The sequence below is a fragment of the Podarcis erhardii genome (assembly GCF_964252035.2).
Source record: "Podarcis erhardii genome assembly, chromosome: 10".
Lineage (NCBI taxonomy): Eukaryota > Metazoa > Chordata > Lepidosauria > Squamata > Lacertidae > Podarcis > Podarcis erhardii.
In genome coordinates this window covers 3130768-3150466 of record NC_138500.1, presented here as the reverse complement: position 1 = coordinate 3150466, position 19699 = coordinate 3130768, and the positions used below count along the sequence as shown (strand labels likewise).

Genomic DNA, 19699 nt, shown 5'->3' with positions numbered 1-19699 from the left:
AAATATTCTTAAATTCGGCACGATCGGGGAAGGTCCAAACAGGAAGTCCGCCTCCCCTTTCTGTAAATAATTTAAAGCAAAGAACCTGTCAACTAAGGTCGTGGAGAGATTTTTTTTTCCCGTAAAGGACTTTAATTCTACTGATTGAGACTATAAGAAATTTTATTTGGAAGCAGGGGAGCCTGCAGGAGAAGAACTAAATTTGGGAATTGATGTGCCACCCCCCACCCCCCGGACCTGGGAGTGGTCCGTGAGAGCCCATTGATGAAGTATAGAACAATTTGACAGCTGTCAAGCTAGCTGTCAAGATGCAAAAAGAGGACTTTGTTTCTATTGTCTACATTTGTTACAAGCTTATTTTTAAAAAGAAGGAAGGACTGTTACAATCTAATGTATTGGACTTTTGGATCTGTGCTGAAAGGAGTAAAAAGAAACTTAAATTCCACTAGAGGGAGCTTTGGGATATTGCATCAAGAAACAGCTGAGAAACTGTTTTTTGACCTTGATATGCTTGAGAATGCCTGTTGGAAAGGAAATCCAGTTTGAATTGAATAGGACATTCTTTCTCTTGGGAAAGTTGCAAGGACAAATTGGTGTTTTGACTACAAATGTTACAACTTTGGACACAAGAGTGAGTACCATCATTGAACTTGATAAGAACTCGGCACAGGAATTTTATTCAACTGAACAAACAGGGAAATTTGAGAAGGAGAATTATGTTCTCTCTGAAGAGAAGAAAGGGGGAGCCGTAACCCTGCAGATGTGAAAGGTGAGCTGCAATTTGAGGCCTGACATGATGGCAACAAGGGGAAATAAATTTTTGAAGATGGAAGCCGGGCCTGAATTGGAAAGTGGAAGATGGAGAGATCTCCTTGTGTGGAGATCAGATGACCCTTGGATTATAAGTTTGATTCAGGTGGAAGTTGGAGCTTTGGGGACATTTGGATCTGAAAGGAGAATGAAACAAGATTTGGAATACCCTACAGGCCTTACTTTTAAGTACGGAGGTTTGGCTGGAAGGAATGTGGATGCTGTTGGGCTGGAGCCTCCCCGAGATTTGGCTTTCAATACTAAGGACTATCAAAAAGACTAGCAAAGGGGACATGAGATAGACTTAAGAGCCTCGGATGTAAGATCTCCGGGTTGATGGCTTTTTGAGATTGATGGACTTATGCTGGGGACTGAAACCGGGAAGGGGGTATGGGTGGAATGGAAATTGGGAACTCAATGGGTATATAATATAATTTGCTTCTTTTTTTTATGAGAGTTGGGAAATTCGTGGAAGGGAATCTTTTTCGACCTTAGAGAAACGTCTCAAGAATAAGTATTGATATATAGGTTTGGATGAGAGTTAAGATTGGATAAAGTAAAAGTGGTTTTTTAAAAATATTGTAAAATTAAGGATTTTGTTAGTAAGATGTCTGAAAAAGAAAATTATGTGGTTTTGGCAAGATGACATAAAGGATTAAGTAAAAATGAACTGATGAAAGAAAGAATGTAAAATTACAGTATTTTAAAACAAATTATTAAGATAAAAATAAGGTTGGAAGGATTTGCTGAAACAACAATTTAAATTAGAATACAAAAATGGGAGGTGTGACGAGGTCAAGGAAATAAGTAAAGGAAGAAAGTTATGTAAAGGTTTGATTTGCTTTTTTTCTTTTTTAATGATTTTATTTTTTCTGTCTTTTTTATTGTAACCTTCAAAATTTGAATAAATATTATTTTAAAATATATATATATATAAAATAACTATTCTGGTAATTTCCCCTTATTCCCTCATAAAATAGAAGAGATGACACAGTCTTTTACAAAAGTATAAAAAGAGTTTACTCACATTCTGTTCACAATCAGAACCCAGAAGGCAGACTTAGGCTTAATGAAGTAATATACATTTGGAGTCTATCTTATAATAAGACAGTCCCTGTCTCCTCTCTTGGCTGGGAGCCAAGAGGGCATCTTTAGCTTAGTAGATGTTGCTTCTTCGAAGGAAGAGAGGCAAGAGAGAGATGGCTGCCCCTGCCCTGTACTTTTACTATTACCTGCACAGGTGAGGCCACGCCCACCTCTAGTCACATGTAGAGGAAGTCTGTCCCAGCCCAGAGGGAAACAGGAAGTTTACCTGCTGGCTGGACAAACATCCCTCCCCATGTGCAAACATGTTCACTCTAGGAATGTTGTACTTGACTGCTCTTGTGTTTTACATCCCACAAAGCTGTGGCAATCCGCAGGTGAGGAGCCTGCAGACAGGTGTGCATTGCGCTCTGCTGGCAGGGAACCCACACTCTATGCCACACTCTAACAACACTGGCTCTCTTGGATTTGTGACCGATGCTTTTTTATTTCCTCAAAATCCCATCTGAAAGATCTTCACCCTTTTTCTGTCCTGCCTTCCCCCAAACCCACATCCTTTCTGCTTTGCATCTTTAAACTGGATCACTGCTTAGTGCAGCAGCTGTCCAGAGGTGAGCAGAGGATTGTAATGCCATCTTCCTCCTGCTGCCTTTTGCTGAAAAAACCAAAACATGGAATAATTGGGATGTTTAAAACTGCAGAATTTCATTATCAGGAAGCTGCAGTGCAGGCACTAGCAGGAAGGAAAGCGGGATGGGGTACAAATGCCTTGATACCTTTATTTATTGTGTTTCTGTTATGTACTGAGTTGAATAGGATCCAAAAGACAGTAGTCTGATTGGTCCTAGAACAATAGGATTCAGAATGCAGTAGTCTGATTGGTCCTAGAACAATAGGGTCCAGAATACAGCAGTCTGATTGGTCCACAGGAGCCACCCAATCCAGATCCAGGTGGAAGTGAATCCGCAACCTGATTGGCCTACAGGAGAATCCCAGAATAAGCCAATCACGTGGGGCCCATTGTGTAAATAATGTATATAAAGCAGATATTCTGGGGAATCTTCCATTCCTCCTCACCACTATGAGCTGAATAAAGAGCATGAAATCCACTCTCGACTCCGAGTATATTTCAGTTTCTATCCCACTCCCCCCCCCCATGTTGCTCACGTTGGTGACAATGGTTCTTCGTTTCCACCCTTAACCCACACAACAGCTTTATGAGCTGAGGGGCAGTGACTGGCTCAAGGGATTTCCTTTGCTGCTGCATTTCGGTCAGGGATTTTAAGCTCTGTGTCTAAGCAGGGTTTGGGGGGTTTTTCTCCTGGCTCTTTCCTCCGGGAAAACCCTCATTTTACCACTGAATTGGTGGGAACAATTGCCTCCAATTCAGTGGTAAAATGCAGATTTTGCCCGAGAAAGAGCTGGGGCAGAAAGAAGAAGAACTAAAGAAGAGTTTGGGTTTGATATCCTGCTTTATCACTACCTGAAGGAGTCTCAAAGCGGCTAACATTCTCCTTTTCCTTCCTCCCCCACAACAAACACTCTGTGAGGTGAGTGGGGCTGAGACACTTCAGAGAAGTGTGACTAGCCCAAGGTCATGTTGGAAATCAAGCCTATATCGGGAGAAACTGGCAACTCTCCCAGGCACCTGGCTTGGTCTCTGGTTGACCTCCCAGGCAGCATTCCCCAGCAAGATCCAGGCTAGGTCTCGATAGGCGATTCTTCCCAGCGTGGGAAGAGCACACCCACTCCCTCCTGCTCCCCCGGCAGGGAAAGGAGATAGACAGAAACGTATTTACGTGCTTTTATTTCTGTCTCTTCAGCATTACCGAAAGCGTGTCTGTACTTTTCAAACTCCAGCAATCAAGTGACAAAAACTTCCTGTACTTCCTGTACATATGCAAGAGGAAGGTCTCAGATTACACTCGGAGCAAATTCTGGTGCATTGCCCTGTGAACTGACTGTCCCACTCTTTCCCACAGACAGTCCCAACATTCCCATCATGTGATGTTTTCAAGCTAGCAGTTTGCAGCTGTGTTGCTTCCATATCATAACAGGTCACCCAGCAGCTGCGGGTGGAGGAGCGGAGACACAAACCCGGTTCACCAGATTATGAGTCTACCGCTCTTAACCACTACACCTCACTGGCTCAGAAAGAAAACTGTTTGGAACTGGAGCTTTCAAGCATGCACCTGCGACTGGAAAACAAGGTTTAGCTGCATCTCTAGAGAACACCATGGAATCAGGATTCCCTTTCACCTGGTGCAGGTAGGCCTGGCTTAGCCTATAGAGAAGGCATGTGCAAAGTCTGGCCTAATCCACTCCACCGGTCGGTTTAATCTGGCCCCTGTTGCAGTTTATTTCCTGGGGGAAAGCCCTAAAAAGCTCAACAACTTTGGTCGGCCCTCACACATGTTCACTTCATCAAATCTTGCCCGCTTTGAAAAAAAGTTTGGACACCCTTGCAATAGAGCCTTGCAGCTTCCTGGGAACAGCCTGGATCTGCACCTGAAATAACAGAAGCAGATCACAGCAGGTGACACAAATAATTCACCTTACAGCCTCCCAAGCGTGATTCAGGAGAGTTGATGCTTTGAAAAGTAGCACACCGACACTCACCTGTTGATCCATTCATTCGTGGTTTTATTCATTTTGAGAACTTTGATTTTTTTATTTTGTTAAAAAGTGTCGCCAACAAGCTGTTTGCAGTATTAAGTCCCCATGTGGATGCAACTTCATATTCAAGCCAGGTTGAAAAACTCCAAGGAAACGGCGGCGAGGCAATGAGATGAATTTTGCGCATGTGATCCATTATGGGCGAAGTTAGAAGAGGAAGAAAATCAAATGGGGAGAAGATGCATTTAGTTTGTTACCAGCAAAGGACGGGTTGTGGGCTCTGAGATCTGGCAGGGGCAGCCCACCCACCATGCCCATGCCCACCCCAGCATTGCCACCCGAGCCTGGCAGTCCTTATCAGCCCTCGGCTGAGCTAGGGACCACTTCCAATTGGCTCCCGGGTGGCGCCGGAACTTGTCTTTGCAGCGGCTTCAGCAACCTGGACTCAATCCCTTGTGCGGGTGTGCGAATTATGACCCACGGCCTGTAAATCTGCCCATGCCAATGGTGCAAGTTGGCCCTTGTCCTCAGATGCCACTTTATCGTGCTCATGGACCATGGAGGAGGTGTTAGGCCCCAGATTCGGCGCTGGGGGGGAGTCAAGGCGCCCAGTCCCGTAGGCCTTGTTCCGGGAGGCATGTACCATATAATGGGCCTGGGACGCCCTCCTTTGGTCCACCATGTGGGATGGGAGTTGGTTCTGGGAGTGGACCAGGACGTGGGATGGGTCTGGGGGGTGGTCTTGGGGGGTCCCCAAGGTCTGGTTGTGGGCCAGACCACAGGAGGGGTCTGGGGAGTGGTCTTGTGGGGTGGTGAAGGTCTGGTCGTGGGCCAGACCACAGGAGGGGTCTGGGGAGTGGTCTTGTGCGGTGGTGAATGTCTGGTCGTGGACCAGACCACAGGATGGGTATGGGAGGTGGTCTTGGGGGGTGGCCAAGGTCTGGTGGTGGGCCAGACCATAGGAGGGGTCTGGGAAGTGGTCTTGGGGGATTGCCAAGGCCTGGTGACCCCATCTGCTTTAGGGGGCCTGGGATATGGCACATTCCCATTTTGTCCTGGTTGGGTCTGTGGCCTTGGAGGTGGGCGTGGACGTGGCGTAGGCCGGGGCTGTGCCATTAGCGGTGGTTTTTTGGGTGGGGAAAAGTCCTCATTGGTCATCTTCCTGATCCAGTCGATGTAGAACTGCGTGGAGGCGTAGACCCCTGGCTTCTGTTTCTGGCCGCAGAAGGGTGGTCCCCAGCTTGTGATTCCAATCACCCAGTAGCGTTCAGACCTCTGCTCCCGGCACATGAGGGGGCCGCCGCTGTCGCCCTGCAAGCGGGAGAGAAAGGGCTCCTGTGAGGAGGAGCGTGCTGACAGCCCGATGGGTCAGAAGCGGAGCTTTGTAAGAGGAAAGGTTTGTGAAGATGTCATATGAAAGCTCCAGCTGGAAGCATCACAGAGTTGCATCCTGCACCCTGGACCATCCATTGAGCTGATGGTTGGCCTAGGTGGACTTCTAAGGAAGCTCATCTAATCTAAGGGAAGGCTGTAGCTCAGAAACAGAGCCCCTGCTCTGCATCTTGAAAGTCATAGAATTGTGGAGTTGGAAGGGTCCCTGAGAATCCTCTAGTCCAACTCTTTGCAGTTGTCCTATACGGGGATCGAACCAGCAACCCTGGATTTCTCAGCACCACGCTCAAGCCAACCAGGACAAAGTAGGGCTTTTTGTGTCTGCTGAAAACCGAACCAAGGTCAGCTGTTTGGAGTGCAGCTATGCTCATCACTAGAACACCACCGTCAGTCTCTTGCGGCATCTCCAGAAATGTGGCCACTGTTGGTGACACCCTTCCACTGTGGGATTTTCTCTTTTGGCAAATATCTAACATAAAATTGAGCTGACCTTTTTTGTGGTTTGGGCATTAAAGGACTCATATCCACCAGTGAGGCAATGGCCCCTACTTGGGTTGTGACGCTTTCTGAGTCCAGATGCTAAGGGTGGCGACCTCTTGAGCAGAGCTTGGAGGGATGCTGAGGGCAAAGGGGATCATCTTCATCTGCCCTGGTCTGTTAAGGAAGACCCCTGAACTCCAAGGAGGGCATTCATGTTTATGCGAATGCCAAATGCCAAGTTTTCCACTGGTGAATCTCGCCCTGCATTTTCTGCTCAGGCCAGTTGCATCTCTCCAAGGATTTGTCCCTGGAGTGGCCTTTTCCTTCTCTCACGGCTGATGCCTGTGATGCTGGAGGCTGAATTTCAGGGAAGTTTTGCATGTTCAGAGCAAGAGCTCTGCTGTTCCAGGAGCATGAGAAGGTTTCACCCCCAAACCAAACCCGTAGCCTTGATTTTGTCATAGCTTCACCCACCTGGCACATAGTAGTGCCTTTTTCCAAATTTTCAGCACAGATGTTCTCCTCGAGAATATAGTGGTACCACCAGTCCGGGCTGCTGCAAGTCGCCCTGGGGATGATGTCGACAGCCCCCTCCTGCATGATGTCGGGCATTTTTTTCGCTGAGAGCAGAAAGGGAAAGTGGGGGGAGAGGGAGGCTCAGTTCAGATTTCACTCCCCACCCCACCTGCACCCCCAGGACTAAAGGAGAGAGACATGAAGACAGGTGCAGCAATATCAACCCCCCTACCCTCCCTAATCTCTGAGGGTGAGATCAGAGACAAGGGTATGTCAGGCTGCAGAGTAGGGTTAGCTCCAGGTTTCTGGGGGGTCCTGGAGACCCCAAGACTCCGTTTCCACCTAAAACCACATCCCTCCTCCCCCTTTAGAACAAAACACATTTGGACCAATATGGCAAACCCCCTGGGGTCTCAAGGAAATGCAGTCTTTAGTGTTTCACTCGTTCCTCTTTTGTTTCCAGAGTAAACCCCAGGGAATTTGTTGGGGTTCACTTGTTGTGATGGGTTAAGCTGTCAACTGCTGTTTTCCTCATTATTTTTCTATTTTTAGTTTAGATCTCCCTGTTCATGCATCGGTTTGTGAATTTTTTAAAAAACTCACCAGGCATTTGGATACTAATTTCTCCTAAGAGAAACCTTTCTGCAAAGCCATTTCCCCTAATATAATGCATTTTTGTACATTATTTTCACAAATACCTAAGTTTTTAATACATCCCAAAACTCTGTTTCCTCCTGAAACCACATCCCTCCCTCCCTATCTCTTCATCTGTTCTAGTATTGCATACACTGAGTGACAGCAGCGTTAGACAGGAGTTTCCACCAGCCCCACCCAGAGATTGAAACTCAATCTTCTGCATGCAAAGCCATCATTACTGAGCTGAGTTTTGGGGGCAAGCATCTCTGTCTGGAGAAGGCGATCTGCCCAGAAGCCGTGAAGTGGAATGGCTCTCAAAACCAACCACCTCCATCCTGAGTGAGTGCCTGGAGGCGGTTGGAGGATGGATGGCGGCTAATGGATTGAGGTTGAATCCTGACAAGACAGAAGTACTGTTTTGGGGGGACAGGGATGGAGGTGGGCAGGTGTGGAGGTCTCCCTGGTCCTGAATGGGGTAACTGTACCCCTCAAGGACCAGGTGCGCAGCCTGGAAGTTATTTTGGACTCACATCTGTCCATGGAGGCACAGGTCAAATCTGTATCCAGGGCAGCTGTCTACCAACTCCACCTGGTACGCAGGCTGAGACCCTACCTGCCCGCAGACTCTCTCGCCAGAGTGGTGCATGCTCTAGTTATCTCCCGCTTGGACTACTGCAATGTGCTCTACGTGGAGCTACCTTTGAAGCTGACCTGGAAACTACAACAAATCCAACTAATCCTTGAAATGGAATGGCTCTCAAAACAAACACAGCCCAACCATAACTACCAACTTAGAATCCTAGAGTGGGAAGTGACTCTAGGGGTCATCCAGCCTCACCCCCTGCAATGCAGGAATCAAGATTCAGGACCACAATCGCAGCCACTGTAATTTCCACCATGACTACCATTGCTATTATGGTTCTTTGGCAAAACTGATCAGCAGGGAAGGTGTGGTCTGCAAATTTACTTTAGGCACACGGCCAGGCCGCTCCTTCTGGGGGCCTGGTTTCCCTTCAGATCTCACTTGTCGGGTCCATGATGCCAAAACCGCTGATATAGCAGTGCCCGAGTTTGGAAACCGCCACGCTTTCGTCTGGCAAGCAGGCTGGCTGAATGTAGTCCGTGCAGTTGACTGGCTCGTTCAGCTCCACCAAGGAAATGTCGTTGTGTATTTTGCTGTAGGTTTTGTTCCAGAAGCGCACGTATTGCTTGTGGTTCAGCAGCCTCTTGATCGAGCGCCTCTGGGCATCGGGGCCGGGGTCGGAGACGCGGTTGGCACCAATCGACAGAGTGATATTTGGTATTTCCCTGGAACAAAGAATATGCATAGACTGGGGGACTGTGCTCCTGAACAAAATGAAGGTCAGCCAAAGTTGGCTGGATGTTGGAGTACAGGGAGCACAGCTGGGTCTGAGGAGAGAGGGGAGCAGGCAGCCCTCACCGCCCTTTGCCTCATTCCCCTCCCCCAATTTGGTTCTGAGCTGCACATCTCCCTTCTCGCATAATGCCACCAGGTGGATCTGGAAAACCAAACGCAAACAACTTACTCATTGGTGGTCCCTCATCAAACTGGGGCAAAGTTTTAAGTAAAGTGATGAAGCGATAAAGAGTTGCTTTGATCCATGGGGTGGAGGGAAATCTTTGGAAATTACATTTGGGGTGTTGGTTTTGGTTCCTATCATGTTTCTAATCTTCTCCGCGTCATTTTTTTAAAAAGTCCTCATAAAAATTCATCATTGTTTTAGTGTAAATTTCTCTTAATGTACACATATTTGCAGAGCAATTTGCCCCCAAACAATTTTTTTTTGTACACTGTTTTCAAGAAATTTTGGATTTTAAAGGAGGCTTTACCCCAACGCATGCATTCTTACACACATTGCTATTCATTAATTCTGTTTAAAACCTCTGGTAAATATGCCAATTGCTCTCCTTTTTTTTAATGTAATAAATTTGACTTTTCATCTACCTCTGCTGTTTTCATTAAACCCTGGAGTGGCAAATTCTGGAGCAAAAGTTTCTCAACAGAACTCCAAAAGGTTTGTCCAGTTTGCAGATTTGTGGGCCTGTGTATGAACTGAAAACTTCAGTAACACTACATAGTCGAAAGAGCCTATAGGATGAATCTCAGAAACATGAATCAAACAGAAGGGGGCCAGCTTAGTCCTAGTGCCCTTCTTTCAAGTTTTGCAGGAGAACTGCTGGACCAGGCATGTCCAACTTCAAGACGGTTGTGATCTACTATCCATAATCAAAAACTGGCAGTGATCTACCACCCTCCGAAGTCAATTAAGTTTATGAAATAAATAAGCAAGCAAACAAACAAACAAACAAGCAAACAAACAAACAAACAAACTGATCTCTATCTCTATTTCAGATCAGTCCTGCCATTGATGAGGGTTGTTACTGGGCTTCTGAATTCTAAAAAAAAAGAGCTCAACAACTAACTTTGGGGTAAAATCATTAAAAAGCCCAACAACTTCAATCCTAAAAAAAGGTGTCAACAACTTCTTTGGATAGCACTGGAGGATGGCTCTTTGACAGGCAGAAGGTGGGACTCTGCTCCCATGAGATGCCCCCGCCCTGGGTGCCAGGTTTGCAGACCCCGTGACCACACCTCTTGGGAACCCTTTGCTTACTTTGGTTCTTGAAAGCAGTGGGCTGCGCTGAGGACCCATCGAGGGCTGATCAGGGAGCCTCCACAGATACTGAAGTATCCCGTATAAGTAAGTATTTGGAAGCTGACCGTCCAGGGCCACGTTCCGGGCAGAACGTTATTGCCGCCCACAACCCGGAGGAGGTTATGGCTGCCCGCCAGGGGACGCCTTCCGCAGACTCCACTGGAAAGCAAGACACAGATTGCCATCTAAAGAGGATCAGAGACATTGCATATATATCACCTCCCCCCAGTTTGCCCCTCCTCTTTGCTATCTTGGGAAGAGAGGGATGAAACTGGAGGTGTCCAGCTGCACTTCTGGGTGCCTCCCAAATGCCCATCACTCCCAGGGAGGAGGGAACTTTTTCCAGGCCAGGGGCCACATTGTCTTTTGAGGGCCACATCTCAGTGGTGGGTGGGGCCAGAGGCAAATATGGACTGTTCAGCAAATCCAAATTAGTAAGCTATTTTCTACCTCTCTCTCCCACCCTCCCTCTGTCCTCTTTCTATTTCCTTTTTTCTGTCCAATTGAGTGGTCCCCCATTCCGCTTCCTTGGGCGACCCAGATGGATTCTAGTATTCTGAGAGATGGAGAAAGATGCCCTCTGAGAACACACTCTGTCTTTACATGCTAGTTTTGACCCACCACAATGAAGGGGAGTGAGAGCAACCATGGGTCAGCCATGGGTCAGCCATGGTCCTCTTCAACACCACATCCAGAAGGAGTTGGTGGGTGGGATGCCCCCTCCTGCCTCCTCACCATGTCTGGCCTCTCTCCCCACTTACTCGCAGGTGCTTTCCTCGGCATGGGTGGGGCGGAAAGCAGCGAGGGCCAGAACAGGGAGGAGCCACCACCCCATCCTTCTGCTGGCTCCAGGTGTTGCTGCTTCCTCCATGTTTCCCTGGAATCCATGACATCACAAAACGGAAGATCTGTCAGATCAGCAGGTGGAGAGTCTGACATCATCACAAGTTCTCTTCTCTTCTCTTCTCTTGAACAACTGAGAGAAGTGTTTATGTGCCCAGAAGCATGGAAAGAGTAAGGCTTTCTGGCCATGGAGTGGTCATCCTGTCATGTTGCTCCCTGCAGGCGTTGGCCAACTGCAACATCCATTCTTTGCAGCACAGGGTGCCTTTCCTTGTACCTACGAGAGTTCCAGTGTGGCAAGGCAAGGCACCCATTATAGTCCTAGAAAGAGAATGCTTTATTTAAAGTATGGAGGAAGTACCAAAACTTACTAGAACCAAAGACCTCATGGTGGGCTGCACATTAGAGATGATTTCGATAAAAAAGAAAAATATGGAATAAATGGGGTAACATTTTTATTTTATAAAAAGAAAAGAAAACAAGGACAGTTAAAACTGAACTCATGTACAGCTTCCTGTTTCCAGCGGTAGGAAATGGCAGACACCCATACAATTTGATCCCAGCAGTGCCGGTAATTCAGGGCTGATCATTAACCCTGACAGACTCTCCAGGGTGGGGGAGGACTGTCTTGCAGACCCTCAGATTGTCCGAGATTGTCAGCTTGCATCAAGGTGCAAAACTTTTTATTTTTTAAAAAAGAGTACAGATGGACTTCTATTTATAATTAAGTACTCAACTGCAGAGCTTTACTTAGACTTGAAAGACTTAATAAAGATAAAAGAAGAAACAAGATGGCCCTTGTTAATATGACGCAGCATGGAAAAGTGAGAATTCCAAGACTTCCGGGTTGGTGCCTCCGGTAATGGCGGAATTCCTCTGATTGGGAGGAATTTGCCTCGTGGGAATCTGGGTCTGGCCGCCACAGCGAAGGCGGAGACCCGCTAAAAATCACAGGCGGGAGAAGCCTGTGAGCGTGGGATTCGGCGGGCAACCTTTGTGCCTGCCCTACTCACAGGGAAAACCGGTTTCGGTGGTCCGGAGCGACGTGGGGTGAGCGGCGCGGTGCTTCAAATTGTCTGCTTCTTTCACAGAGCGAAGCCGCATAGCTGTTGCCAGAGAGCGCTGACTTTTTCTTGTGGACAATTTGATTTCAAAGTAATTACCCGTGAGTAGAGCTGAAGCAGGAGAATTGGATTTTTAAACGTTTAATTTGGTATCGTAACGGGGAGGTTCAACACAGGAAGTCCGCCTTCCCCTTTTGTAAATAGACTGAAGCAATGAGGCTGCAAGCTGAGGTCTTGGAAAGCCATTTGTAAAAGATTAAATTTCCATCGGTAAAGAACATTAAACCCCCCCTTGGAGGCAGGAGAAGAGGGGGGGAAGTTGTGGACTGAGTATGCCTGCAGGAGAGAGCGAAGAAAGCTAAAATACTGCTGCTCTGACCCTGGAGACGGGCTGCTAGCAGGACTGACGTCTTTTGGAATGTTCATTGACAGCGTTTAGAACGTTCATTGACAGCTAGCTAAGTAAGAGAAATACATTGTTTCTACTGTATCCGGCTGCTTTTAAAAAGGAGTAAAAGTAACTGAAAACTGAAACTAACTTTGGATTGTGTGAACTGTGTTTAAAAGAGGACATTACTGATTAATAGAAATAGAAACTGTATCCCCCTAGTGGAAGTCTTTGAAACTGGTTGCTTTACAAGAGCTGGGCTAGGGGAATTTCCAGCTGCAAGATAAAAAATTGTGAGACTCTGGGATTGACCTTGAATCTTTTAAGTGTTATGGCAAATGGAAAGGGAAAAACAGACCAGTCAATTGCTGAAAAAACATTAAGGTCTGGGAGGACTTGGCAGCAACCCAGGAGAGGCTCAACATCAGGCCTTCCTGCTTCTTCTTCTGCTGCTTCTGCACCAGTACACTCAAAACCAAGAGGAATGTCGACAGAAGAGGCCTTAGCGGTTGCATTAAATTAGATAAATGATTCACTGTAACAGCTTAACAAGAAAACAGACGCGATAAATGTGAAAGTGGGTGCTGCAACTACTAAAATTGACTTAATTACAGAAAGTATAAATAATCTGGGACAAAAGGTGAAGACCAATACAGAAACCATCCAGAAATTGACACAGGAATCTACTTTGATACGGCAGACTGCGGAAGAAGCCAGGGAGAAAGTCGTTGCTGCTGAATGCAAAGTAACACAACTCGAGAGAGAGAGAGAGTCCCAGCCCTACAGAGGCAACTTGATGAACATAAGTTGATGCTTGCTATGATTGAACTTAAAGAAAAACAGACGAATTTGATAGATAGACAGATAGATAGATAGATTCTTTATTGTCATTACACAAGTGCAACATTGCACAAGTGCAACGAAATTGGATGCCATCCCTTAAAAACAACAAAAGCAAAACAACAACAACAACCAAACAAACCACATTCCAGCCACACCCACACCCACACTCATCAAACTCCCAGGTCACACTATCGAGTTACAGCATTTAAGAAGGCCACAGCTCTTGGGTAGAAACTATTTTTCAGTCTGTTTGTCCTTGACTTGATGTTTCTGTATCTCCTGCCAGAAGGCAGTAGTACAAACAGACTGTATCCCGGGTGAGATACATCCTGCAGGATATTGTTTGCTTTCCTAAGACAACGGGAACCGTACAGTTCTTCCAAAGATGGATGACCAATAATCCTTTGGGCTGTGGTTATGACCTTCTGGAGCACCTTCCTCTTCCTAGCTGTACAACTGGAGAACCAGGCACAAATACAGTATGTAAGAACGCTCTCTATGAAACCTCGGTAGAAGGACACCAGCAGTCTCTCACTCAGATTGTTCTTCTTTAAAAGTCTGAGGAAATAAATTCTCTGCTGGGCCTTCTTCACCAGAGCAGTGGTATTTGCGCTCCAAGTCGTGCCCTGATCGATAGTCACTCCCAAAAACCTGAATTCCGCCACCCTCTCCACCCGTTCCCCGTTGATATACAAGGGCTGAAAGTCCGCCTTTTTTTCCCTGTAATCCACCACCAATTCCTTGGTCTTAGCCGTATTAAGAGCCAGATTGTTCTCTCCACACCAAGCACAAAGCCGCTCCACCTCGTCCTGATAGGCGGACTCATCCCTCATTTGAGGATCAGAGCCCTACCTGAATTGGAGAAGAAAAGCTTGATAGATTTTCTCACACAGGAATTTGCTGACTTTTGGGACTTGGACTTGGGCCAAGAAGAGTTTAGAATTGTGAGGGCCTTCAGACTTGGAAGAGGAGGAAAAAAAGAGAAGAATAGAATAAGAGACTGCTTGATCACTCTTCTAACTAAAGAAGAGAGAGATAGAATCTTGGGTTGGCATTACCAGAAGAACCTAGAAGTACAACAGTCAAGAGTGGAAATTTTTAAAGACGTCCCAAAATATATTTTGGATTTTAGACCTAACTACGGAGATATTGTTGCCCTGCTGAGAAGGAATAAAATCATCTTTAGGTGGGAGTTTCCCCAAGGTCTATCCTTCAGTTTCAAAGGAAGGAAAATAAAAATAAGATCAGTAGAAGATAAAGTAAAGTTTTTGTATAAATACGAAGAAGATCCGCAGAAGGACTTGGAAAAGAGCCAAGAGCATCAGATAGAAGATCACCAGGATGAAGTTGATGGATTATATGGAACTGGCAGAAATGGCTGGCAGAATCCGAGACCAGGGAGAAGAGTCAGTGGAAGAAGACTGGAAAAGGTTTAAAGATTATTTACGGAAATACTGTAAAATTAATGAATGTTAGAAAAATGTTGGAATGAAGTTATATGGCTTTAGTAGAAATGTTATAAGGAATTAAGTATAAATAGATTAATAGAGTATTAAAGGAAAAAATAAGGTTAGAATGTGTTAGGATAATTATAGGATAGAAAACAGAGGAAGATGGAAAGGAATTGCTGAAACAATTAACAGAAGTGGAATACAAAAAGGGAGGTGTGAGGAGGTCACTGAAATAAGTGAATGAAAGATAAGATACTGAAATTGTTTGATGTGTTTTAAATTGTTTTTGTTTTGTTTTGTTAGTTTAATGTGTTGGTGTTATGTTGTGTTTTTGTATTGTATTGCATTGTTCTTCTTTTTTGTAGTGTTTAAATTGTTGGAAAAGTAATAAATATTATTTTCAAAAAAGAAAAAGAAAAATGAGAATTCCTCCCTTTTTCGAGGGAAGCAGGAAATATTTGCTGGCTGCCTTTGTAATGACTTGAAATAACAATTTGGGACAACATATAGTGCAGCTGTTTGCAGAAGTTTTTTATTATGAGAAGGAGAGAAGGCTGAATGAATGACTGGCAGCCCCCCCTCTAGGGCCGGGAGGGGGGATTGTGTGGTCTCCGAGAGGCTGAATGATCACCAAATGACATATCTGTGGAATACAGTTCATTTACAATACAATATTGCAAACAGTATGCTCAACAATTTACAGTAAGAACCTAACAATGTGGAAGTTACTATGTTATTAAATCTCAAATGAAAAGTTTGGACAACAGCCCGGATTGGAATGATTTAACAACTTGGGAGTTGCTGCGTCATTAAACTTCAGATGATAGACTTGGACAACAGCCCAGATTGGAAGACTGGAATGGAGTCAGGGAAAGCTGCGCTGGCAAACAGACAGTTGAAAATGTATATATACACAAATTAAGCTGTATTCAACAGACGGAAGGATATATGAGTTTTGACATGACTGAGAATCTCAGAGCCAGGGACAAAGAAATTTAAATCGTTAAGATCGGGGTGTGGAAAATATGAAAACAATGAGATGAAAACAATGAGAGGAGGCAGGACCGAAGATTTGGAGATATGCTTCAGAGGTCCAGACTATGGGGAGCCCAGAAAAATTAATAATCAAAATTTGGATTACAATTTGGTCTTTTTTTATTTTAGTTTTTAGTTTTTAATTGGATTATGATATGGACATGTTGATTGGCTGTTTTTATTGGAAAATCAATAAAAATGATTTTTTTAAAAACTGTAAGAAATCAAACAGTATTGTTACTAACTGGTTACAATACCACCAACTTAATGATCAATTTCACTCAGATAAGAAAATTGGATTTCAAAAAGAAGAGTCAAAATTCCAGATAGAACTACTGCAAAATCTCCTCTCCCCAATTTTCAAAAATGTATAATTTGCTATTGGAATGGGAACTTAAAGATGAAGAGATAAAAGAGGTTATGATTAAGTGGGGACAGGATTTTGGATATGCGATACAGATGGATCAAAGGCTCTGGAAATATGACATTAATTCTACCATCTGTTATACTATTAAAGAAAATATAATGAAGATGCTCTACAGGTAGTACTTGACTCCTGCCAAATTAGCAAAAAATTATAAATTACCATTGAATGTATGTTGGAGATGTAAGTTATCAGAAGGAACATTATATCATGTTTGGTGGGAATGTGTTAAAATTAACAAGTTTTGGGAAAATATTTATGAGGAGTTAAAAAAAAAAGGTTTAAAATAACCTTTGAAAAAAGGCCGAAAGCATTCCTCTTAGGAACAAGTAGCAAGTGATATCCCCAAGGACAAGAAAATAATCTTTCTATACGCAAGAGCTGCTGCCAGGATATTGGTTGCCAAAAACTAGAAAGGAGAGGAAGTACCATCAGTGGCAGATTGGCAATTTAAATTTTCTGAATTTATTGAACTAGCAAGAATGACGACAGCAATTAGATTACAATCTAATAAAAAACTTAAGAAAGAATGGAAATGTGTAGATGAGTATATGGTCAGAACATCAAAACTGAAAGGGAAAATTCCTGGTTGTGAAGTTACTCAACACCAAGCTCATTGGGCAGAGCCCACGGGTGCTCCCAGTCAGAAAGGAAGGAGATCCCAGTCACAAACTGGAGCAAAATGGCCGTCAGTAGACAGAGATATTTATTTGTTGCGCAACAGGTTCAAACGTCAGTAAGAACCCTGAGCATGGGGTGACATTCACTTTTAAAACTTCCCACGGTTCCCCATATGACATTGCATACAGTGTCACTAAAACGTCATTTTTACATCAATAAAATGTCAAAAGGTGAAGGGTTATATATGATTAACATAAACAGACATGTCAGGGCAAGTCCTCAAGTACAAGGTGAGCATAGTTCCAGTTACAGATAGGTAGCCGTGTTGGTCTGCCATAGTCAAAACAAAATAAAAAAAATTCCTTCCAGTAGCACCTTAAAGACCAACTAAGTTAGTTCTAGGTATGAGCTTTCGTGTGCATGCACACTTCTTCAGATACACATACCTAGAACTAACTTAGTTGGTCTTTAAGGTGCTACTGGAAGGAATTTTTTGTTTTGACTATGGCAGACCAACACGGCTACCTATCTGTAACTGAAACAGAAATCACCAGACCCTTCTATATAGTGAGAAGGTGGGGAGGGGTATTACTCAGGAGGGTGGTGGGAATGGGTGATTGGCAGATAGCTGTGATGAGCCTTTTGACGACTCTTAACGACTGCAATAGGTCTTACAGGAAAAAGCAAGGGGTGAGAAGGTGAAAAATGGCTTTGTCATGTATAATGAGATAAGAATCCAATGTCTTTGTTCAGACCAGGTCTCTCCATGGTTTTAAGTTTGGTAATAAGTTGCAATTCAGCAGCTTCTCTTTCCAGTCTAGGTTAGCATAGACAAGCATAGGTTAGCATAGACAAGCATGTTCTAAACACCTCTTAAGTACTCATCACCAAGAGAACAATGGCACTTGGGAAACATCTTTGTCCATGGGCTAGTCCAGAGATGTGCAGCCTGATACTTAGGCAAGCCTGATAACCTTGCTAATGTCGCCCTGGGGTGTTCTCTCGAGGAGGGGCAATGTGTACGTGATCTCAGGCTTGAGGGCTATGGCGGACAGTTCAAGCCTCTCTGCCTACGTGACTTCCCGTCCCCCGGGTCATGGTAGTGGGTGGAGGGGTGAAAGTGCTTTCTACATGGAGCAAAACAGCATTGGAATTAAAGGAATTGGCTAAGAAATGGATTTCATATGAATTTCCAAAGCTCAGTCCTTTTTTCCAAGCTGCTAAATAAAAGCTACGGTGGTTTGATAGCAACAAATATACATGGTAACAACCTTTGAATGATTGAAACCAATTAAAACAAAACAAATTCCTTCCAGTAGCACCTTAAAGACCAACTAAGTCAGTTCTTGGTATGAGCTTTCGTGTGCATGCACACTTCTTCAGATACAAATTCTGGAAGGAATTTTTTGTTCTGTGTATCTGAAGAAGTGTGCATGCACACGAAAGCTCATACCAAGAACTGACTTAGTTGGTCTTTAAGGTGCTACTGGAAGGAATTTGTTTTGTTTTGACTATGGCAGACCAACACGGCTACCTATCTGTAACTGAAACCAATTAATAACCCTTTAATACATTGAACCCATTGTTAGCTCAGCAGGGGGCTTAATGAAGCGTGGAAGGCTGAACAGTTTTGCAGAGCTGAGCTGGACAATTTTGCAAAGGCATGGTAAAAGAAGCTCCCTGCTGTTTGAGCTTCTTGCCGCTAGGGGCTGCTGTTCGATACCCACCATTGGCTAGCTGTCAAAATTGAGCTCTCCTGATTGGGCGGCAGCCGGTAGTATGCAGATACAAAGTTCATTCATACATTCAGTGTCCGTATTGTATAGTGGTTTAAAGGGACGGGGAGGAGAAGCTGCGTACAGACTCCTATTTCCTGCATGCGCACACAAGGGCACACACTGTGTTTACTCTGCTACAAGTCTGGCTAGCTGACTGGCAGCAGAAGTGCACTGGATTCATTCTTTATCTCATAGGTTATGGGGGCTAACCTTCCAGGTTATGGAGGTTTTCAGTCATGCCTGTGCTGTGTCTGTGTGTGAAGAGCTGCAGAGGAGTCCAGCTAGAGATCCTGCCATGCTGTGTGCTTAAGGCAAGGCAGTGAAACTCGCTGGTGAAGAAGGACCTTGCTGGAGATCGCCTCTTCAAGGAGTGGCTGGCAGGAGCATGAGTAAGCTAAGCTCCGGGGGAGAAGAAGGCAGAGGCTCAGGAGACCTTCAATGTCCCATTTGAGGGGCTCAATGGACACAACTGGGAGGATTGGTCCCGAAGAGTCAGGGCCTGGCTTACAGGCAAGGGGCTCTGGAACTGTACGCAGAATGCCCCAGTCCCTGCACCAGCTGGTGCAGCTGCAGCTGCAAGAGTAACAGCCACTGCTCCGTTGAGGAGAGACCAGAGAATGATGGGTCTACTGGTGCTCAGTTTGGACTTTTCCCAATTGCCCCATGTTGATGGGCTAGGGACTGCACAGGCAATCTGGCAGGCTCTGGAGAGAGTGCACCTACACACTACAGCAGGGGCCAAGATTCATGTGACAAGGACTCTTTTTGAGATGAAACTACGTCCTAGCGAACCTGTTAGAGACCACATTACGCGTATGCTGGCTGCGTTCAGTAAACTGTGGCAGGTCAATGTGGCCTTCCCTGAAGAATTAAAAGTTTACATTCTTCTGAGCTCATTGGATAAAAGCTATGAGAATTTGTGTTAGACCTTGGAGACCATGCCAGTGGGGCAGCTGATGTTAGAGTTTATCTCGGGTAGGCTGTGTGATGAGGAATAATGCTGGCAGAAAGATGGAGGGCGAACAGGCCCAGGCTGTCCTGCATCCAGGTGTGTGGGGGGGTGCAGGGAGAAGTGAAGAA

General features: G+C 45.1%; 1 protein-coding gene across 4 annotated transcripts in view; it reads right to left on the bottom strand.

Moving 5' to 3' along the window:
* The window catches only part of LOC309351847 (acrosin-like), a 53221-nt gene that overhangs the window by 19686 nt on the left and 13836 nt on the right, over positions 1-19699 (bottom strand). Inside the window, exons 1-5 of one of the 4 annotated variants that reach the window (XM_081879951.1) lie at positions 10934-11080; positions 10131-10357; positions 8519-8802; positions 6817-6962; positions 4955-5781 (exon numbers count right to left, since the gene is read on the bottom strand). In XM_081879951.1, the coding sequence (XP_081736077.1) occupies positions 4955-5781; positions 6817-6962; positions 8519-8802; positions 10131-10357; positions 10934-11065 (1616 nt within the window). In that variant the 5' untranslated portion in view covers positions 11066-11080. Of the gene's footprint in view, positions 1-4476; positions 5782-6816; positions 6963-8518; positions 8803-10130; positions 10358-10933; positions 11081-19699 lie in introns of those variants that run through there. The other 3 variants (XM_081879953.1, XM_081879952.1, XM_081879954.1) reach the window with 3 other exon arrangements.